The sequence below is a fragment of the Daldinia childiae genome (assembly GCF_008694065.1).
Source record: "Daldinia childiae strain JS-1345 chromosome Unknown Scaffold5, whole genome shotgun sequence".
Taxonomy (NCBI): domain Eukaryota; kingdom Fungi; phylum Ascomycota; class Sordariomycetes; order Xylariales; family Hypoxylaceae; genus Daldinia; species Daldinia childiae.
Window position 1 is genome coordinate 2,320,249 of NW_022984646.1, and position 15,641 is coordinate 2,335,889.

The window sequence follows — 15,641 nt, forward strand, 5'->3', positions numbered from 1 at the left end:
CACTATACCTGATGTTATTTCTACTACTTGAGTCTTTTTTCTTTTTTTTCTTTTTTTTTGCGCTTTTCTTTTCCCCTAATCCCCACACTTTGAAAGAGTCAATGCCATTCTTACTTCTCGATCCTGTCTTGGGTTCGTTAGGGACAACCTTATTATACTCAATCCTTTTACTAGTTACTACTCTATTTAGTTTTGGAGATAGCTTGAAGACACCAATGAGTTCGCTCCTGTTTAATACTCTCCATCGAGAATTTCAATATCAGTGTTAAGCCATACACATAGATCATGTAAGATGCCATGAGCAGCTGTGTCATTAGCATGTCGGTTATCTTCTCGTGCACGATAACATTGCAGGAATGAGAGGTCATAGCAAACACAGTACAAGTATGGTTCTGTGTCAAGTATGCTACGGTTTAGATACAATTCTTAGGGGCTATATTCTATGGAGTGAGAGTTAGGAGTCCAGCTTGTAGTATAACTGGTGACTGTATTGACTTATGCCTTATTTAAGAATAAGGGGAGAACACTCTTTATATACAGACCTGATCCTAGCGGTTACTTTACAGTGTAGCTGTATTATATCCTAACAATAACCTTACTTAATAGATTATATTTATATTTGTAGGATTCTTTGAAGTGGAACACCAAGAACCCTATCAGGACATCTTAGGGAGAGTAGATGATTTTATCGAGTCTTTGTCCGATCGAAAATTATATCAGCCAAGATTCTAATGGGGAGGACTCTTTAAATCCAACGACATAATCCCGCCCCATTTTGTATTTCGTTTGACTTAGTATTCTTTATTGACATATGCTTGGCCGGGCTACACTACCTAACATATTTTAAAATTTCCTGAAGTATCATGGTTGCGAGCAGCTTCTTCTTCTTAGGAAAGTCCCCTGACTAATCTAAGTGTCTGAACTATTAACTATACTTCAACAATTGCACTTTATATTTGACACACATTCGCTCCCAAACTATACCTTCATGTTAATCTTCTCTTCTACCACAGTTGATATTTCATTAAATCATCAAGATAAATGAACTCACATATATGATTATTCATTCGTCTCAACCTTTAATGTATTGTGATTATATGATTCCCGTAAGGGTCCTCGCTTAATACCCCAATTGGTTTCTATTGCTGTATCAGAAAGAACCCTTGATAGATGCCATACATGAAGTGAACGTCAGGATAGATAGGTAGATAGAACTAGTGACGCCTGCCTCTCTACTCTCTTTCGAGGTGCTATGTGCCTCTTATATAGTAGATATACCTCTATAACTCCCTTTAACCCACTTATACCCTAACATTCTGTTGGTCCCAGGTAAAGGTACCATGAGAAACAAGTGATTATTCACCGGCAATTACCAAAAAGTCAAAGGAAAGATGTGAAATAAGTTAGTATCAAGGCGCCGGGTTTCTGGATTATTCCTGACTTGCACAAACATTGTAGCACGACAACTAGCGCATCATCCAATTCACGTCAAAGCATTACCACCAGGACTGTTAGCAACTCACTAGGTCTGGAATCTCGCCGTAGTTCGGATGAAAAGGGGTTCGATGCGTTTTGACATTTAAATTCCGTACGAAAATAAAAAGTTCCTTCAAGGATCACCATCAACAAGGTAGGTGTATCGCGAACCTACTATACGCACTGAACCTATCACTATATTTACCATAAAAGTTAAAGATAATTAAGATAGAGTTAATCGCCCGGCTATTGTAAGCATTTTAAACGAGACATATAGAATTCCGACTGGTTCACGAGAGAATCAAAGCGCCCCCAAGGCTTAGAAGCGAGTCAAGATCAATAATGCGGCTTAGCTGATGACCATTAGAACTTGAAAGAGAAGCTGCCCTCAAGATTAGAGGATTGTTCTACATGTTGTGATAGTCGTAATAAAGGTAGTATATGTAATTGACTAAAAAGATCAGTACAAAAAAGGGGGAGGGATAATTTAAAAAATATCATTCTATTAGGTCTACAATAGTGAAAAACAATTGGGTATGTCAGATGACTAGGTATGAATAAGGAAATAATACGAAAAGTAAACAAGTAAGGAAAGGTAACGAAATGAGGTTATCACGATGTCTGTTATTGTATCTGTTTAAGTTACGTATGGGTGGGCTAGGTACCTAAAATAAAGTGACCTAAAATGAAGTGGTGTTTTGTGCGTAGCCAATCACGTGATAGCATGTGATCAGTCTTACGTAATGATATCCCAACAGGACATGATAATGTTCTCTTTCTTCCATAGAGGTTCAGATACCTTATAACTAATAAGCCGTCAGGATATTCTAGAAAAACAAAAAGGTAAAAAGAAAAGATGATCCCAGGCGGGCTCGAACCGCCGGCCTTCGCATGGACGAGATATGACCAATGGTGATCGATGATGATCTTGGTGATATTAGTACGACGCTCTAACCGACTGAGCTATGGGATCGGTGAGGGTCCCAGAGCTAAGTACGTCTATGATCCTGTTTGCTTTTGCTAGAATCGAAGCGAAAAGTCTTCTGCCTCAATATGTACTAGTCGGCTTTAGCGGCTTTAAATAAATCCCGCATAGGTACTTCTTGAGCACCTAGGTACTTGAGATAATACTTATAGAATAACGTAGTAGTTATGAATAGATATTTCGACTGGATAAAGCAAGAATCATAGTTGTGTAAATTGCATAAGAGAGACTTGGATTTAGGCTAAAAGCGGCGTGGTTCACGCAAAGTAAGCAAATACATATGTATTAATAGATATATACGACTGCATAGTACATGCGTTTGGTTCGCTGAAACATGGCAGGCTGTAACTGGACACCATTAGTTAGTAACCGGAGGTTTTAGTAGTACCTAGTTACGCATTACTGTAACATGAAATACATCATATTGTTGAGATTGAAACATCTCTTCTTAAGGTTAAGAGAAACGAACTTAGACGAGCTGTTGAGGAGAGTATATATTAAGAATATCTAAACCATAGTTATTATAAATAACTATTTCTATGATGTACCTAAATATTAGAAGATGGCTTGATTGGTGGAAATGAATTATATATAAAGATTGTCTGAGATGACGATTGCAACTTTCTGTCCATACGATACATACGATACCTTCATGCATAGTACGTACTGTAGTTTCGTTCATTCTTGGCAATGAATAGGTTGCATGAAGTAACGGAGCTGTTTATTCATGATCAACCAATTGTGTATTGGCCTCGTCTCAAAAGTGTCTGAGTTGAGAAGCTCATCGTGTCGGCCAAGAAAGATTCCCTTGTTCTCGTTTGACAACTTGATGTTACATATCGATAAGCGGGAAGCTCGACAAAGGTCAACTATTTCCAAATTAAACGAAATATTTAGTATGACGTGATTTATTATAGTTTCTAGCCACAATCCGTTTACATAAGAATATAATCATCTATACAAGCCTTATATTCCCATGTGAATTTTATGTGGAGTTAAAGTAAGCACTTTATTCATAGCGAAGTAACAATGGCTGTAACGGTTGATAATCTTGCATTATCGATAAGAATTACACCTTAAAGCTAGGTATGCAAGATTTAATCCAAGTCTGGTCCATGCTTAACTTCTAACCATATACACAACCTTCGATGACGACCATTTATCCTTCGGCGGTATCATGAACGCCCCTAGAGATCCCCAAAAGGGCAATCGAGCCAGCGATTTGCTAACGAAGAGGAAGCGCGCCGATACTGATCCGATCGCACCAAACAAAAAACCCAAGCTTGAAGCTAGCCTTAACTTATCGTCGACTGAGGATATTAAAATGCTCCAAGTTTTGGAGTCTAAATACGATATCAAATGTCAACTCGATAATCTCGTCTTCGAAAATCCAAAAGAAAGTCGTTTCCATTCTCAACACCTTACTAGTCCCGCTACTGGCAAGACCAGTGTGATTGTTTTGCGCGCTAAAGCTTCCGACACGGGCAAGTTGGTCTCGGTAGCCGAAATCGCGAAGCGCGAGTTAGAAAAACGAGCGGACGATGCGCGCATCTGGTTTCAATACATCGCGCTAGGTGAAGAGCTTAAGGAAATACCTAGAGGCGATGGTAATACTATTATTGAGGAAACGAAGCTAGGCGACACTGGTGATGACGACTTTGAGACCTTGAAGACTCCTTTTGAAAGAGCTATCGAAGGCCAACCACGTTGGAGAGGAATACCTGTCATGAGCCTGTTCCTTTCTCCAGTTTCCATCGAGGAACTCAAGAGGCGATACGGGGAACAAACGAATGCCGGCTCTAAGTAGAGAACTCGCCGAACCATTATTATCCCGTATAAGGAGAGATATGGTAGAGTCAACCCTAATATTAAGATACCCAAGCAAGATCACAGATGCGAAAAGATCCAGCAGCTGTCACTCTTATTTTAGAGAGGATTTTATGCTACGAAGCACTAACATTCTCATATCTTATGCTACAAAGCATATGGATAAATTTCAAACTCGTAATGATGACCAAAACAAACTCCACCAGAAATGCGCTCCCGATAGGAAATATACCATGCTAAGATGCCGTTTGATATACAAACTTCCCATTCGCACCGGCCATTGTCCACTGTTGAAAGACTGGCAAGGGATATTGCAAATCTATCGATTTTGGGTACACCGTTCAAGGGTTCATTCTTGAACAAGTTCCCACGAGCCCGATTCACAACCTTGCAATCTGTATCCTCCGATTTTTCCGTCTGAAATTAATGCTTTTTCCCGCCCTCTGCGCCGGAGTATGTTATCCGCAATACAAAGTTGACGACAACAGCTAATAGGAGGATGATAGCCAGTACGGATGGCCCGAAGCGGTCATCAAAACCAGCCTGTCCCCTTACTCTTATCGACTTGGCTCGCCAATGATATGTAAATAACGCATATATCATGGTGAGCATGGCTACACCCGTAAATAGGAAGGCCGAGATGAATGCGGGACGGTCACCGAAGTTCAACATGCCAATAGCCAAAGCCCCTAATATGACGGTGAAGTTCAGCCATGATAAAAAAGTACGCTCGTTGGCGAAGAAGACCTTAGGTTCGACTCGGGTAGGTAGGGCAATTCGTTTGCCTAAATTGGTTGGTTGAAATATGTTAGTTCCCAGCATCAATGACTTAATAGGTGTAATTCCCGAAGAAAGCGCGTTTACCTGGAGCCGTTTGCAGAAGAGGTTGGCTAGACATGTCGGGCGATTGATGATTGGTGATAGATGGACAGTTTTAGAGGTAGGGTCCGTGGAATTAAGCTTAAATAGCTGGTTAAAGATAGGGTTTCTCGTTGGCGAATAATTGAGATTGTTACTTAAGTTTGTAACTATAATTGTAACTAGGAAAGCTTTGAACCGTCGCGGTCGAATTTTTGGAAAAAAGCAAAACGCATATGAAACGAGCTGTGGGCGACGTGGATGAAAAGGAATTGAGTGCAAACTCTGCAAAAATACAGAAAGACCGAAAAATCAAAACAAAAAGATAAAAAAAGATTAGCTATGACGATGATAATCGAATAATCTGATGTTGAAAGCTCTTGATAGCAGTAGTGAAAAAACGTATCTAAACATCTAAACACGGTTAGTTGATATCATTAGCTCACCCACGTGTGCCGTTTCGCGAATCTCAGTGGTTAATCTGAAAGGAATATCAAGGAGTAGCAGGGATTCATAAAAAGCTGCCGTCGTGAGAGGAGGAAAGAAGAAATATGCACGTGCCTTGTTGCCCCGCGCAAGACTAAAAAAGGACTAGAATATCCTTACATAATTTACCGGTTCGTGTAACTATCCATGTATTATATATGCATAATCTGGGAAACTGCAGGTGCATTCATAGATGTGCTAAGGTAGTAAATGCAGGGATCTCATAGCGGCCCCTCCCCTTCTGAAAATAAACCTTACATCAATTATTGTTTACAACGTCAGAGGGAGGAAGGCTGAACAAGACCAAGCACAAGGCTACCATAGTCAACCTTTTAACCTAAGTGAACTATCAATTGCCTCTAGATACCAACATTACGATTTCTATAAGAAAATTCTACGAATCTACCACAACTTATTCACCGTAGAAGATTTCTGCTTATAACTCCTCTATTACCTCTAGAGCTCGACGTTACCACCACTATTCAAGATGGCCTCACCGCAGAACAATGCCGTATGTCACAACGACCGCCAACCCTCGTTACTTTCGAAGAAACTTACAGGAGTTGTTTATTATAGCCAATTAGCACCACGAGACTAAAGCAGATCGCGATGGACGTAGGTTCGCCTCGCACCCTTCCTCGAGAAAACAGAATAAAGAGCCTATGAAGCTAATATCGGTTAAACACAGGCTTGCCAAAGCGCCATCGGTAGTGCGGAGTTCTACGAGCATTCAAAAGTCGAAGGTTGGAACGCCACCATCATCGTACGTCTCGCTAGATCTCCTATTCCTACCTTAACCTAAACCTACTCCACAAGAAACTTCGTCTGTTAACATGACATACCTCCCGCGCGCTAGAACTCGATCCTCCGAGCTGTCATATCCGAATCGACACCCTCCGGCTCCCAGACTCCAGCCCACAAATACGTGGTCAACAGCACCATCGTGCAGCACCTAGTGCCGACCTCGGCGCTTAACAAGCCCAAAGGCGGCAGCGAGGTGAAAGCCGAAAGCCCGCGTATTAGTACGAGCGACGGCGGCAACGCGACGGCCACGGACGGGAAGCCGCACGTCGGTCGGCGCGGTATGCACTCGGCCACCCAAGCCTTCTGGAACGAGAAGACGGATGGCATGTGGAGCTTCAAGTACGACGGCGGCGAGGGCAAGGGCTTGGATGTTGTTATTAGCGTCATCTGGGTCGGGATATGAGGGCGTGTAAGCAAGTCTGACTTGGTAAATGGCATGAGGGGGCTGGCTGGCTGTAAAAACACGTTGTTATATCTACGCGGAAGAGAAATTGATACCTTTACAACCTCTGTTGTTCTTATGGGACTTGATGTTAATGCTGTAATGGTCTGTTTGCTTGACGGTAGCGTGTCGCTGTATGAGGAACTCGGGCAGTCTGCAAGGTCTATTAGGCAATGGGTATAATTGGCACTGCAGTATGTGGAATCAGTTGTCCTAGGGACTTCTACAGCTTAGACTTATATTTGTAGTGAGGTGTGGTTTTATAGATGTCGTCTATGTTTGAATAGAGATAGTAGATGATATATACTAGCAACATCCATCCATTTAATATGTTAGAATAAACATATCAGTCAAATGCGATCAGTATTGTTACGTAATTTAGGCTCATTTATTCTTATATTAGGGGGCTTTAAAGTGACATGTAAAGAGTATAGCTAGGTAGGTATGGATAGACGCAGTCTTATCAATATAAACTATATCCATAGTAAGAGGAAAATATATCCTTGCTCTAGATATACTCTCGTCCATTCCTCATAAAGAGGCCAAGTATATCGATAGCTGTAGATTCGAACTGATTTGCCTTGATAATTTACCTTTATACCTAGAAAAACCATGATTAGTCGATATAAAAGCCATTGTTATTTAATTCATGGTGTTTATTATAGAATGAACGCATCGTGTAAATCAGGCAGGTAGGTACCTAGACTTGTACATGTTTGACCTTGTGTAATACTTTTACTAGTAAGATATTAACTAGTCCTAACCTAGGACTTTTCAAAATGCCATATTCGAATGGTACAATAAATGCGAAACTTGACTATCATTACTTGACTAGATATCTTGATAAATTAGATATTAACTTCAGGTAGAAGGTATATGATGTTTCCTAGAGTATGTGACATGACAGAGATATACTAGTTACTCCCCTATTTAACCTCAAGTTTATAAGTCACTAATTAATCTACTATCATATTATATCATGCCGATCTAATATAAACTTTAGAAGCTATATATCCACCTGTCAAATTGTTACATTTAATATGTCGTACAGCATATAGACAGTTCTAATATACAAATCCAAGTACTCTGCAAATTCTGCTATAGACTTAACAAGTATACTAGGTCAGGTTCATTTCGGCGTGTATGGTTGACTTCATCGATTTACATATTTAGCGTATGTACTCAAGAGCGTTACCGTCGACGTCGCCCCGAGTTTATAGATTAAAGTAATATGATGCTAAGACATCAGAGGTAGTCTAGGTAAGAAAATCCCGAAGAATCTATGTCCCGTTACCTTATCAGAGTGTTACGCGATCAACATCCAGCCAGCCCTAAATGGTGTTGTACTGCATGGGAAGGGTTGGGCAGCGGCTAGCCGAGCTGTCACCTCGATCTAGACTCCTTTCAGGGCCGCCAAGTTTCCCTGCGTCAGCAAACAGGGAAAACAGACCATTGTACATATTCATGTACCCATGTATATTCTCGTAGATCGGAGCTCAGCGATGAAATTCCATACCACGTAGGTAGGTAACGCAAATCGCAGCAGCGGAAGCACGCCATCTTCTTCTCTCTTCAGACGCGGGACGAAGAGCCGGATCAAAAATACATATACATATGATCACTTGCTGTAATAAAACACCTGTCACATATTTATGAATGACCTTTATTTATAAACATCTAAAGGGCACACCCGTTTGCTCGACACTCCGGAAGCCAGCGAGAAGCCAAGTGTAATATACCTATCTTACATCCATATGTATACCTAGATATACATATACTTCGTACCCCCGTAAAAGACAGCGCCGGATTCCTTCTTGTAGTTAAAAGATATCTGCCAGTGATTGTACGACCTAACCATAGACGACAAGATCACGGTAAGCAATGGCTCCATTATCGGCAAAGAGACGTCAGCGCCCCATAGCAGTGGATACGATCGTGACGATCTGCATGAAGAGCGCGGATATGTAAGTTGCCAAGGTATGTATCGTTTTGACGCAGTCCAGAACGTCGGATTAACAAGTTGACTTATATTAAAGAGATCTATGTAACTGACATCCCTCCCTTACGAAATAAGGTCGACGGTGATCCTATTGGCTAGTAACGAGTTTTGTTTCTCCTCTTTTTGTAAGACTCGGTAATCATTTACTTATACAGTAGGAGAATTGGCCCTTCGCAAATCTGCCAATGCCGATTCCCGAAAGCCCTTCCAACATGTGTTGGAAATTGAGGTTGTCTGACGTTGCACATCGCTGCTATATCGAGTTCCCGGTAGGCTGGGCATGTCCCTGTTTTCCCACTCCACAACCCTCGGTTCGGCGTCGCATGTTAGTATCGAATTAACATAAAAATGGATTATTGTTCCACCGCTTAGGAAGGGAAAAGTGCGGTAAAGGCACAGCGGCTTAGTATGTAGATACTACTTACACATACATACATAGTGTAAGATGGATACTTGTCACGATACCCTTGTATTTACATAGTAACTTGCGGGGGATTATGTCTTATTTCTCGACATATGTATACATAGCGGCTTGGACCGAAATCCTAAAACTAGCGATAGATTATGGAGAAAAGGAACTATTCGATATATTACCACGCAACTATGTTAAGACCATGACATATATGACATAGATGAATTTAACATAACTATGTGAATACATACATACTTAGTTTATTACTAGTCCCCTCCGTCCGTTATCGCTCAGGAATTGACCGGGATGACCGGGGATGGCTAGCGAAAATTCCCGGGACTGAAAAATGAATAAGAGATTTCTGTTAACAGCCGCCGAGTTCCTCCCGTCCCCCCAAAATGTGACAAGAGTGACCCAATTCGGACTCAGCCTGTCTTCTAGAACCCCTTCCTGACTGGCTAGCATTACTCGAATCATAGATAGAAATATTTATTTCTGGCCTAGCCCGGTTTTCTAGAGGATTCCCCCGTGTTTGCCCAGACTCCCGGTCGGGGGCGACGATGGCTGCGGGTCACACCACCCTCATCTCTCCCCATTTGTCACGATAGATCTCCAGACCTCTTAGTCCTCAGCGCCTTGCCAAGTTGCCAGAAGTGGATCACATCTCCACTAAACAGTGATCGTAGTAGTGTGGCTAGTTCTCGTAGGCCGTAGCTGACCCCTTACCGCTTTCTTCATGGCGGCGGGTTTAATAACCCTCCCGTCCCGCGTAATTCGAGGCCTCGGTAAGTGTCACGACTCGTCAACAGACTATCGAACGAGTTTCTATCCCACGATATATCTGAAGATTCCTCCACATCGGATCTCCAGACCCCAGAAAGAAAAAAACAAAAACCCCATATACAAACCTAAGCTTCAGCCTCGGCTGATCTCTAACTAAAGCGAATCTATCGTATCGCTGTTATCAGCCACCATCTAAGCGGCAAATTTTGCAATCTTAGAACTGAGGACCCTAGCTATTCAACTTGACCCCTAGGGCTTGTCAGTCTTATTGTAAACTCGAGAATAACCTTCTGAAAAGCCAGGTGCTTCTCATTGCTACCTGGTTAATTTTTTTTTTGGGTGCAACAGCATCTCTCGTCAGATTTGAATTTGAAAACATACCAACCTACAGACAACATGGTTGAAGTTCTCCGTGCGCCGTCCCTGGGACAGCCACTATCACCAGGTTCGTCCGACATGATGGATATCTCAAGTAGATTCCTCAATGTGGACCTCGGTCCAGCCTCGGAAACATCAGTGGTGGTATTGCAGCAGCAGAAGGTGTCTGCAAAGGAAGCTGTAGCTAGGAATGGCCTTCTCTGGACGCCTCGACGTGCTTTTTCCACAACTGATTATCCACCCTCGGTTAATTCGTCCATCGTCCTGCAGAGACAACACCGTCTACCCACCCCGCTTGCTACACCAAGAGAGTCTACGGAGACAGACTCATACTTCGAGTTCCACCCTCATGTTGCGACTGCAAAGCCGCAGCTCGCAGTTTCTCCGGTCGTACTCACTCCGCGAGGCACGAACCATGTCCAGCCTGCACGTCCACCCATGCCAGCACAGCTAAGGTCATACTCAGTGACAGACGTCGAGCCAGTCCCATTTACACACCAACCGGGTGTAGCCCTTACCATAGAGGATCTCCCCCCTGAGCTGCACTACGCTATCTTCGACTTTTTGGATCCCATCGACAGCACGTGCCTAGGGTTGACAAGCAAGCATTTCTACTCCATCCACGAGCGGATGCACGGCAAAGTGTCGTTGTCAGCTAGGCGAGAGGGTCCTAACGACATGGAGTGGGTGTGGCGGAACGCACTTATATCGGGTCCGTTCGTGGCTAGCAGCGGAGTAGGCAAGCAGAACTCGCTGGCCCTGTTGTCCCCACGGGGCCAGGTATACTGCCGCAAGTGCCGCACAGCACGCTGTGAGCTGCACAACCACATCCGCGAATGGGTCGGCGGCAACCAGGAATATTGCGAGGTATCGCAAAAGTTTGGCGCCGCCGCTCCTGAGAAGGCGAGGGCTTTCTGTTACCGGAGCTCTCCGAGACACCCACACCGTTGCGGGAGACACACACGACAGCAGCGGCCCGTTCGGCTCGTGTAAGACACGGCCGGAGGGGACGGAGGCTGTCAAAATAAAAAACCTAGTCAACTATAAAGGTTGACTAAAGAACCGAGAATAAACTTTATATTCTCGGGAGGCCGAGAAATGCCTCACTACAAACAAACCAATATATATTATTGTCTCCCTCTCGAGGGAAGCTTAGGTACATATCCCCGTGCCGATGGAATTGGTCAAATAGCAATGATTGCGGGGTGCGCGTCTTGCAGGACCAAGCTAAGGATCATGATCGGTCAAATACCGCAGACATCTAAATAGTGTAAAGGCTTCAAGAATATGTTTGGGAATATTGGTTAGGATATAAGCAACGGACTTAATGACTTATTGGAATATGAGTATGTATATACATTTATGATATGCATTGCATAACTCTGCATTGCATGCGGAAGGGAATATGGTAACAAGAGAATGTCGACTTGTCGTATAAGACGACTTGGGATAACTTTTGTCTTGGGGTTTACTCGGATAGGAATTAAGAATAAAGAACTTGACATAAGTTTCACTCGTTTCCAAATGATTATATTTCACCTAATTATGTGACCTATGTGACTGCCATTTTGACATAATTAGCTATTACCTAGGTACTTATACAAATATTATTAAAAGAAGAAAGAACCTCAAGTCAAGTCAAGTCATGGGCGTTTGTTTTAAAAAGTATAAACTTAAACTTAAACTAAATCATTGTAGAGTTTAAGATACGTCTACGGGACTGACACGGGTGATACCTGGGTAGGTACATAACATATAACCTAAAACGGAAGTAGATGACTTCCATCAGGATCTGGGCGTAACGCCACATGGTACTTTCCGGAGCATTAGCCACGACCAAGCATGAGAAAGCTGGATTAGAAGGTCCGAGTTAAGGTAATTGGTACGTCATGACGCCACTTACATGGTTATCCCTAACTTGGGGGGGTATCGAACCATTACTGAAATTTTTTGAAATTATCAAAAATTTGGAACTTCATGGATGTAGCATTGATTTGTGCAATTTTAAAACAACTCCTTTTGAAATATCTCTTTCTTAGCTGGAACCCCCTTTTATTATTAGCGTAAATCTGTCCTTAGCTGGGGTAATACTAGTGAGGTAGGTACCCAGCAAAAGCACCCGACCTACCGACTTAAAGCAGGGGGGAAGGAAAGAAAAAGAGAAAGCACGTCCTCCGTCCACGTTGGTTTCTTTATCGATTATATGCACTTAGATACACGTATCACCGTGCTCCCATTCATTATCAGCATCATCATTTCTTCTGATCACATCCCACTGAGGGCTCCCACATTCCGGTGATTTTAATTCTTATTCGTCACCGATATTCCGTAATTGTTACTTACTTATTTACCTATCTATATGTGAGCAATTGCTTATGACGTTTGCCTGAATCTATTTTACTTGACAAGCTTTATATAAGCTACATAATTCACGATTCTCGATTCTCGTGGCGGTGCCCCAACTGTTCTCGAACGCCTCAACGACTTTTTACGGGGAAGTAGAGCTGCATGTGCATTATCTGCATCGTTGCAGTATTAATCAATCCAGTCTCAACCTACGAATCATCCTTCCCAATTCCCAAGCTTTATGCTCGGCGCGTTAATCTCTACCTACCTCTACCTACCCACCACCTACCAAAAGCTAAAGCCAAATGTCATCTCCTTCAAGCTCCTCACATGCGGGCAAGCGTAAACGTCCAGCAACCTCGAGCTCTGCTAAGATGGACGAAAACCCTCTATTGCAGCCCTCCTCGAGAGACGCATCTGGCGAAGAAGGAGATACCACAGCGCCCGAGTCCGGAAAGCTATTACACCGCAAGTCGGAATCTGCTTCCAACTCGAACCCGGCGAAACGACAACGTGCTAATTCCGATCGTACCTCTGCCCTCGAGGCAGCTGGCCATACCGTAGATCCCGGTGAGCCAAGCGACACTACCGAAGCGAGCATTGATATCGCCGATCGAGTCACTAGGAAGAGTAGGAAACCTACTACCCTTAGGGATACCATGACACAAGATGATGAGAGGAGGAAGCAAGCTGCTATGCTACCGCCTCCAACCGGGCGTCTTGTACACCCCGTTGGATACAAAACGAACCCCCCACCCGCTGGACGCACTATCCGGGTTTATGCTGATGGTGTCTTTGATTTATTCCATCTCGGGTATGTAGGCACTGCTTAGCGAGGGCTTTTTTTATAGCTTTCTGTATCATTAGGACGTAACTAATATTGGGATAGTCACATGCGCCAGCTTGAGCAGGCGAAGAAGGCATTCGACGACGTTTACTTGATGGTTGGTGTTACAGGCGACGAAGAAACACATAAACGCAAAGGCCTAACGGTTCTTTCTGGATCAGAGCGTGCCGAAACACTCAGGCACTGCAAGTGGGTTGACGAAGTTGTCGAGAATTGCCCCTGGATTGTAACGCCGGAGTTCCTGGAGAAGCACCGGATTGATTACGTTGCTCACGATGATATTCCATACGGCGCAGCCGAAGGCGATGATATTTATGCTCCTATTAAGAAAGCTGGAAAATTCCTGGTAACACAGCGAACCGAGGGTGTGAGCACAACGGGTATCATTACAAAGTAAGTAATACTCAACGGCATTATAGCTGTTTGAGGTGCAGTGATACTGACCATAAAACTAGGATTGTCCGCGACTACGAAAAGTACATTGCTCGCCAATTGAAGCGAGGGACATCACGCCAGGAGCTTAACGTGAGCTGGCTCAAGAAGAACGAGCTCGACCTCAAACGTCATGTCCAGGATCTGCGTGATAATATCAGAGCAAACTGGACTACGACAGGTCAGGAACTTAGCCGTGAGCTCCGTCAGTATTGGCCCGCAAGTCGACCTCAAAGTCCAGCCCCGGGTGGCCGCTTTAACTTTCCTACCACACCAGGCCCTTCAAGTTCGAATGGTGATGTCAATTTACGAGAGGCTGCTGCCATGGCCGCTGCTGCCAAATCACCCACTACGCCGGGCCCGTCAGGCGAGAGGACACCAGCTCCTAATGATTTTATTACCGGTTATACACTTGGTCTAATTGGTGGCGTGAGGTCTTGGGTAAGTTTACATGTAGTATTTCAAGGTGACGAATTCGCTGACATGAACAGATGACCAAGAATCGTCGTAACCTCCGCGATAGTCGGCCGCCAAGTGACGACGATTCGGAGAGCGAGGATAAGAACATTAGCAACGACCACGGGCGGGTAGTCGCGTCCACTAGTTAGTTACTTCGACCGTTGGCCCGCCTTAACGTCGATACGAGGCCATACGATGGGGATAGCCAGTTTGGCTCCGAAGACGAGGGGGACGACGACGAAAGCAGCTAGATTTTTTATTTTTTTGACGATCGGGGGATCGAGGAATACAAAAAAGTGCAATAATAACGAACGAAACGGCGTTTTACGGGCTTTTTGTATGCATTTCTGACACCGTAAATAAGATTGAGGCCAAGGAGTCGAAGGCTAGTGGGAGAGTAGATAAACGACTTCGCTGCTTACGTATGCCAACTGCACTTGATAGAATTAATTCCCAGCATGAATGTTCATGATCAATATGATTTTTGCGCGTGGATGCTGTGATTAAGTGTTTGTAAGGGTAGGGGTTTAGTAAGTCGTGGGTAGATACTCCCCCTATTCTACCCCTGAGACTCACTAACTTCGTAAGGTATTTCATAAGGTTGGTATCTCAACTTGGAAGCGTAGAGTTTCTTAGGTGCTAATAAGTATTAAGTTTTTATTATATCATTTTATTGATATATCGATATATTGATATATTGAATGTGGAAGAAGAGCTATGGTAGTTTGTACTTTGGATTGATTTATAGGTATATTTGTTACTTGAGATTTATATCTCATAGTTGGATGTAAAGGTTATAATATTGTTAGGTACCTATCTACTCAGACTCAGAAAGCCACAGGCTATTTCTAATGCCTCTAGGTTTGGGGTTCCTAGGTTCTCGCTTACGCCTTAAGCATTAGGGTGTTTGCTCTTTTCTAGTTGTGTTTTGAGCACGTTATAAGATAAAGCTGGACTAGCGAGTAGGTGTAGGTATGAGTGTATTCTGAATTGAAGGGTTCGAGAAACGGCTATGTCTTACGTGAACGCGCGACGGACCTGGTGGTATGTATCCTGTGAGCGTTCATTGTTTTACCTGGTGGTAATTGTGATTCCTGGGGAGTCGTT

The 15,641-nt window shown here is 43.4% G+C and overlaps 5 protein-coding genes across 6 annotated transcripts; 4 read left to right on the top strand and 1 right to left on the bottom strand.

Moving 5' to 3' along the window:
• Positions 1-3,638: 3,638 nt before the first annotated feature.
• Positions 3,639-4,268, top strand: GL218_05778 (uncharacterized protein; the record flags this gene model as incomplete). The annotated part of the gene is made up of 1 exon (XM_033582462.1): positions 3,639-4,268. The coding sequence occupies one exon, from the start codon at positions 3,639-3,641 to the stop codon at positions 4,266-4,268; it is 630 nt and encodes a 209-aa protein (XP_033434369.1).
• A 443-nt stretch (positions 4,269-4,711) lies between these two features.
• GL218_05779 (Vacuolar transporter chaperone 1) lies at positions 4,712-5,186 on the bottom strand (the record flags this gene model as incomplete). Its single annotated transcript, XM_033582463.1, has 2 exons — positions 4,712-5,073; positions 5,153-5,186. 2 exons carry the CDS (start codon positions 5,184-5,186, stop codon positions 4,712-4,714), a joined length of 396 nt encoding a protein of 131 aa, XP_033434368.1.
• A 933-nt stretch (positions 5,187-6,119) lies between these two features.
• GL218_05780 (putative dynein light chain protein) lies at positions 6,120-6,839 on the top strand (the record flags this gene model as incomplete). The annotated part of the gene is made up of 4 exons (XM_033582464.1): positions 6,120-6,143; positions 6,209-6,247; positions 6,321-6,395; positions 6,489-6,839. 4 exons carry the CDS (start codon positions 6,120-6,122, stop codon positions 6,837-6,839), a joined length of 489 nt encoding a protein of 162 aa, XP_033434692.1.
• Positions 6,840-10,468: 3,629 nt separating this feature from the next.
• GL218_05781 (putative f-box domain-containing protein) lies at positions 10,469-11,443 on the top strand (the record flags this gene model as incomplete). The annotated part of the gene is made up of 1 exon (XM_033582465.1): positions 10,469-11,443. The coding sequence occupies one exon, from the start codon at positions 10,469-10,471 to the stop codon at positions 11,441-11,443; it is 975 nt and encodes a 324-aa protein (XP_033434703.1).
• A 1,658-nt stretch (positions 11,444-13,101) lies between these two features.
• GL218_05782 (putative choline-phosphate cytidylyltransferase) lies at positions 13,102-14,683 on the top strand (the record flags this gene model as incomplete). Of its 2 annotated transcripts, none has more annotated exons than XM_033582466.1 (4): positions 13,102-13,610; positions 13,686-14,036; positions 14,099-14,516; positions 14,567-14,683. In XM_033582466.1, the coding sequence occupies 4 exons, from the start codon at positions 13,102-13,104 to the stop codon at positions 14,681-14,683; spliced, it is 1,395 nt and encodes a 464-aa protein (XP_033434704.1). The 2 variants fall into 2 exon arrangements, with proteins under 2 accessions (XP_033434704.1, XP_033434705.1); XM_033582467.1 differs by having other exon boundaries at positions 13,171-13,610.
• Positions 14,684-15,641: the final 958 nt, after the last annotated feature.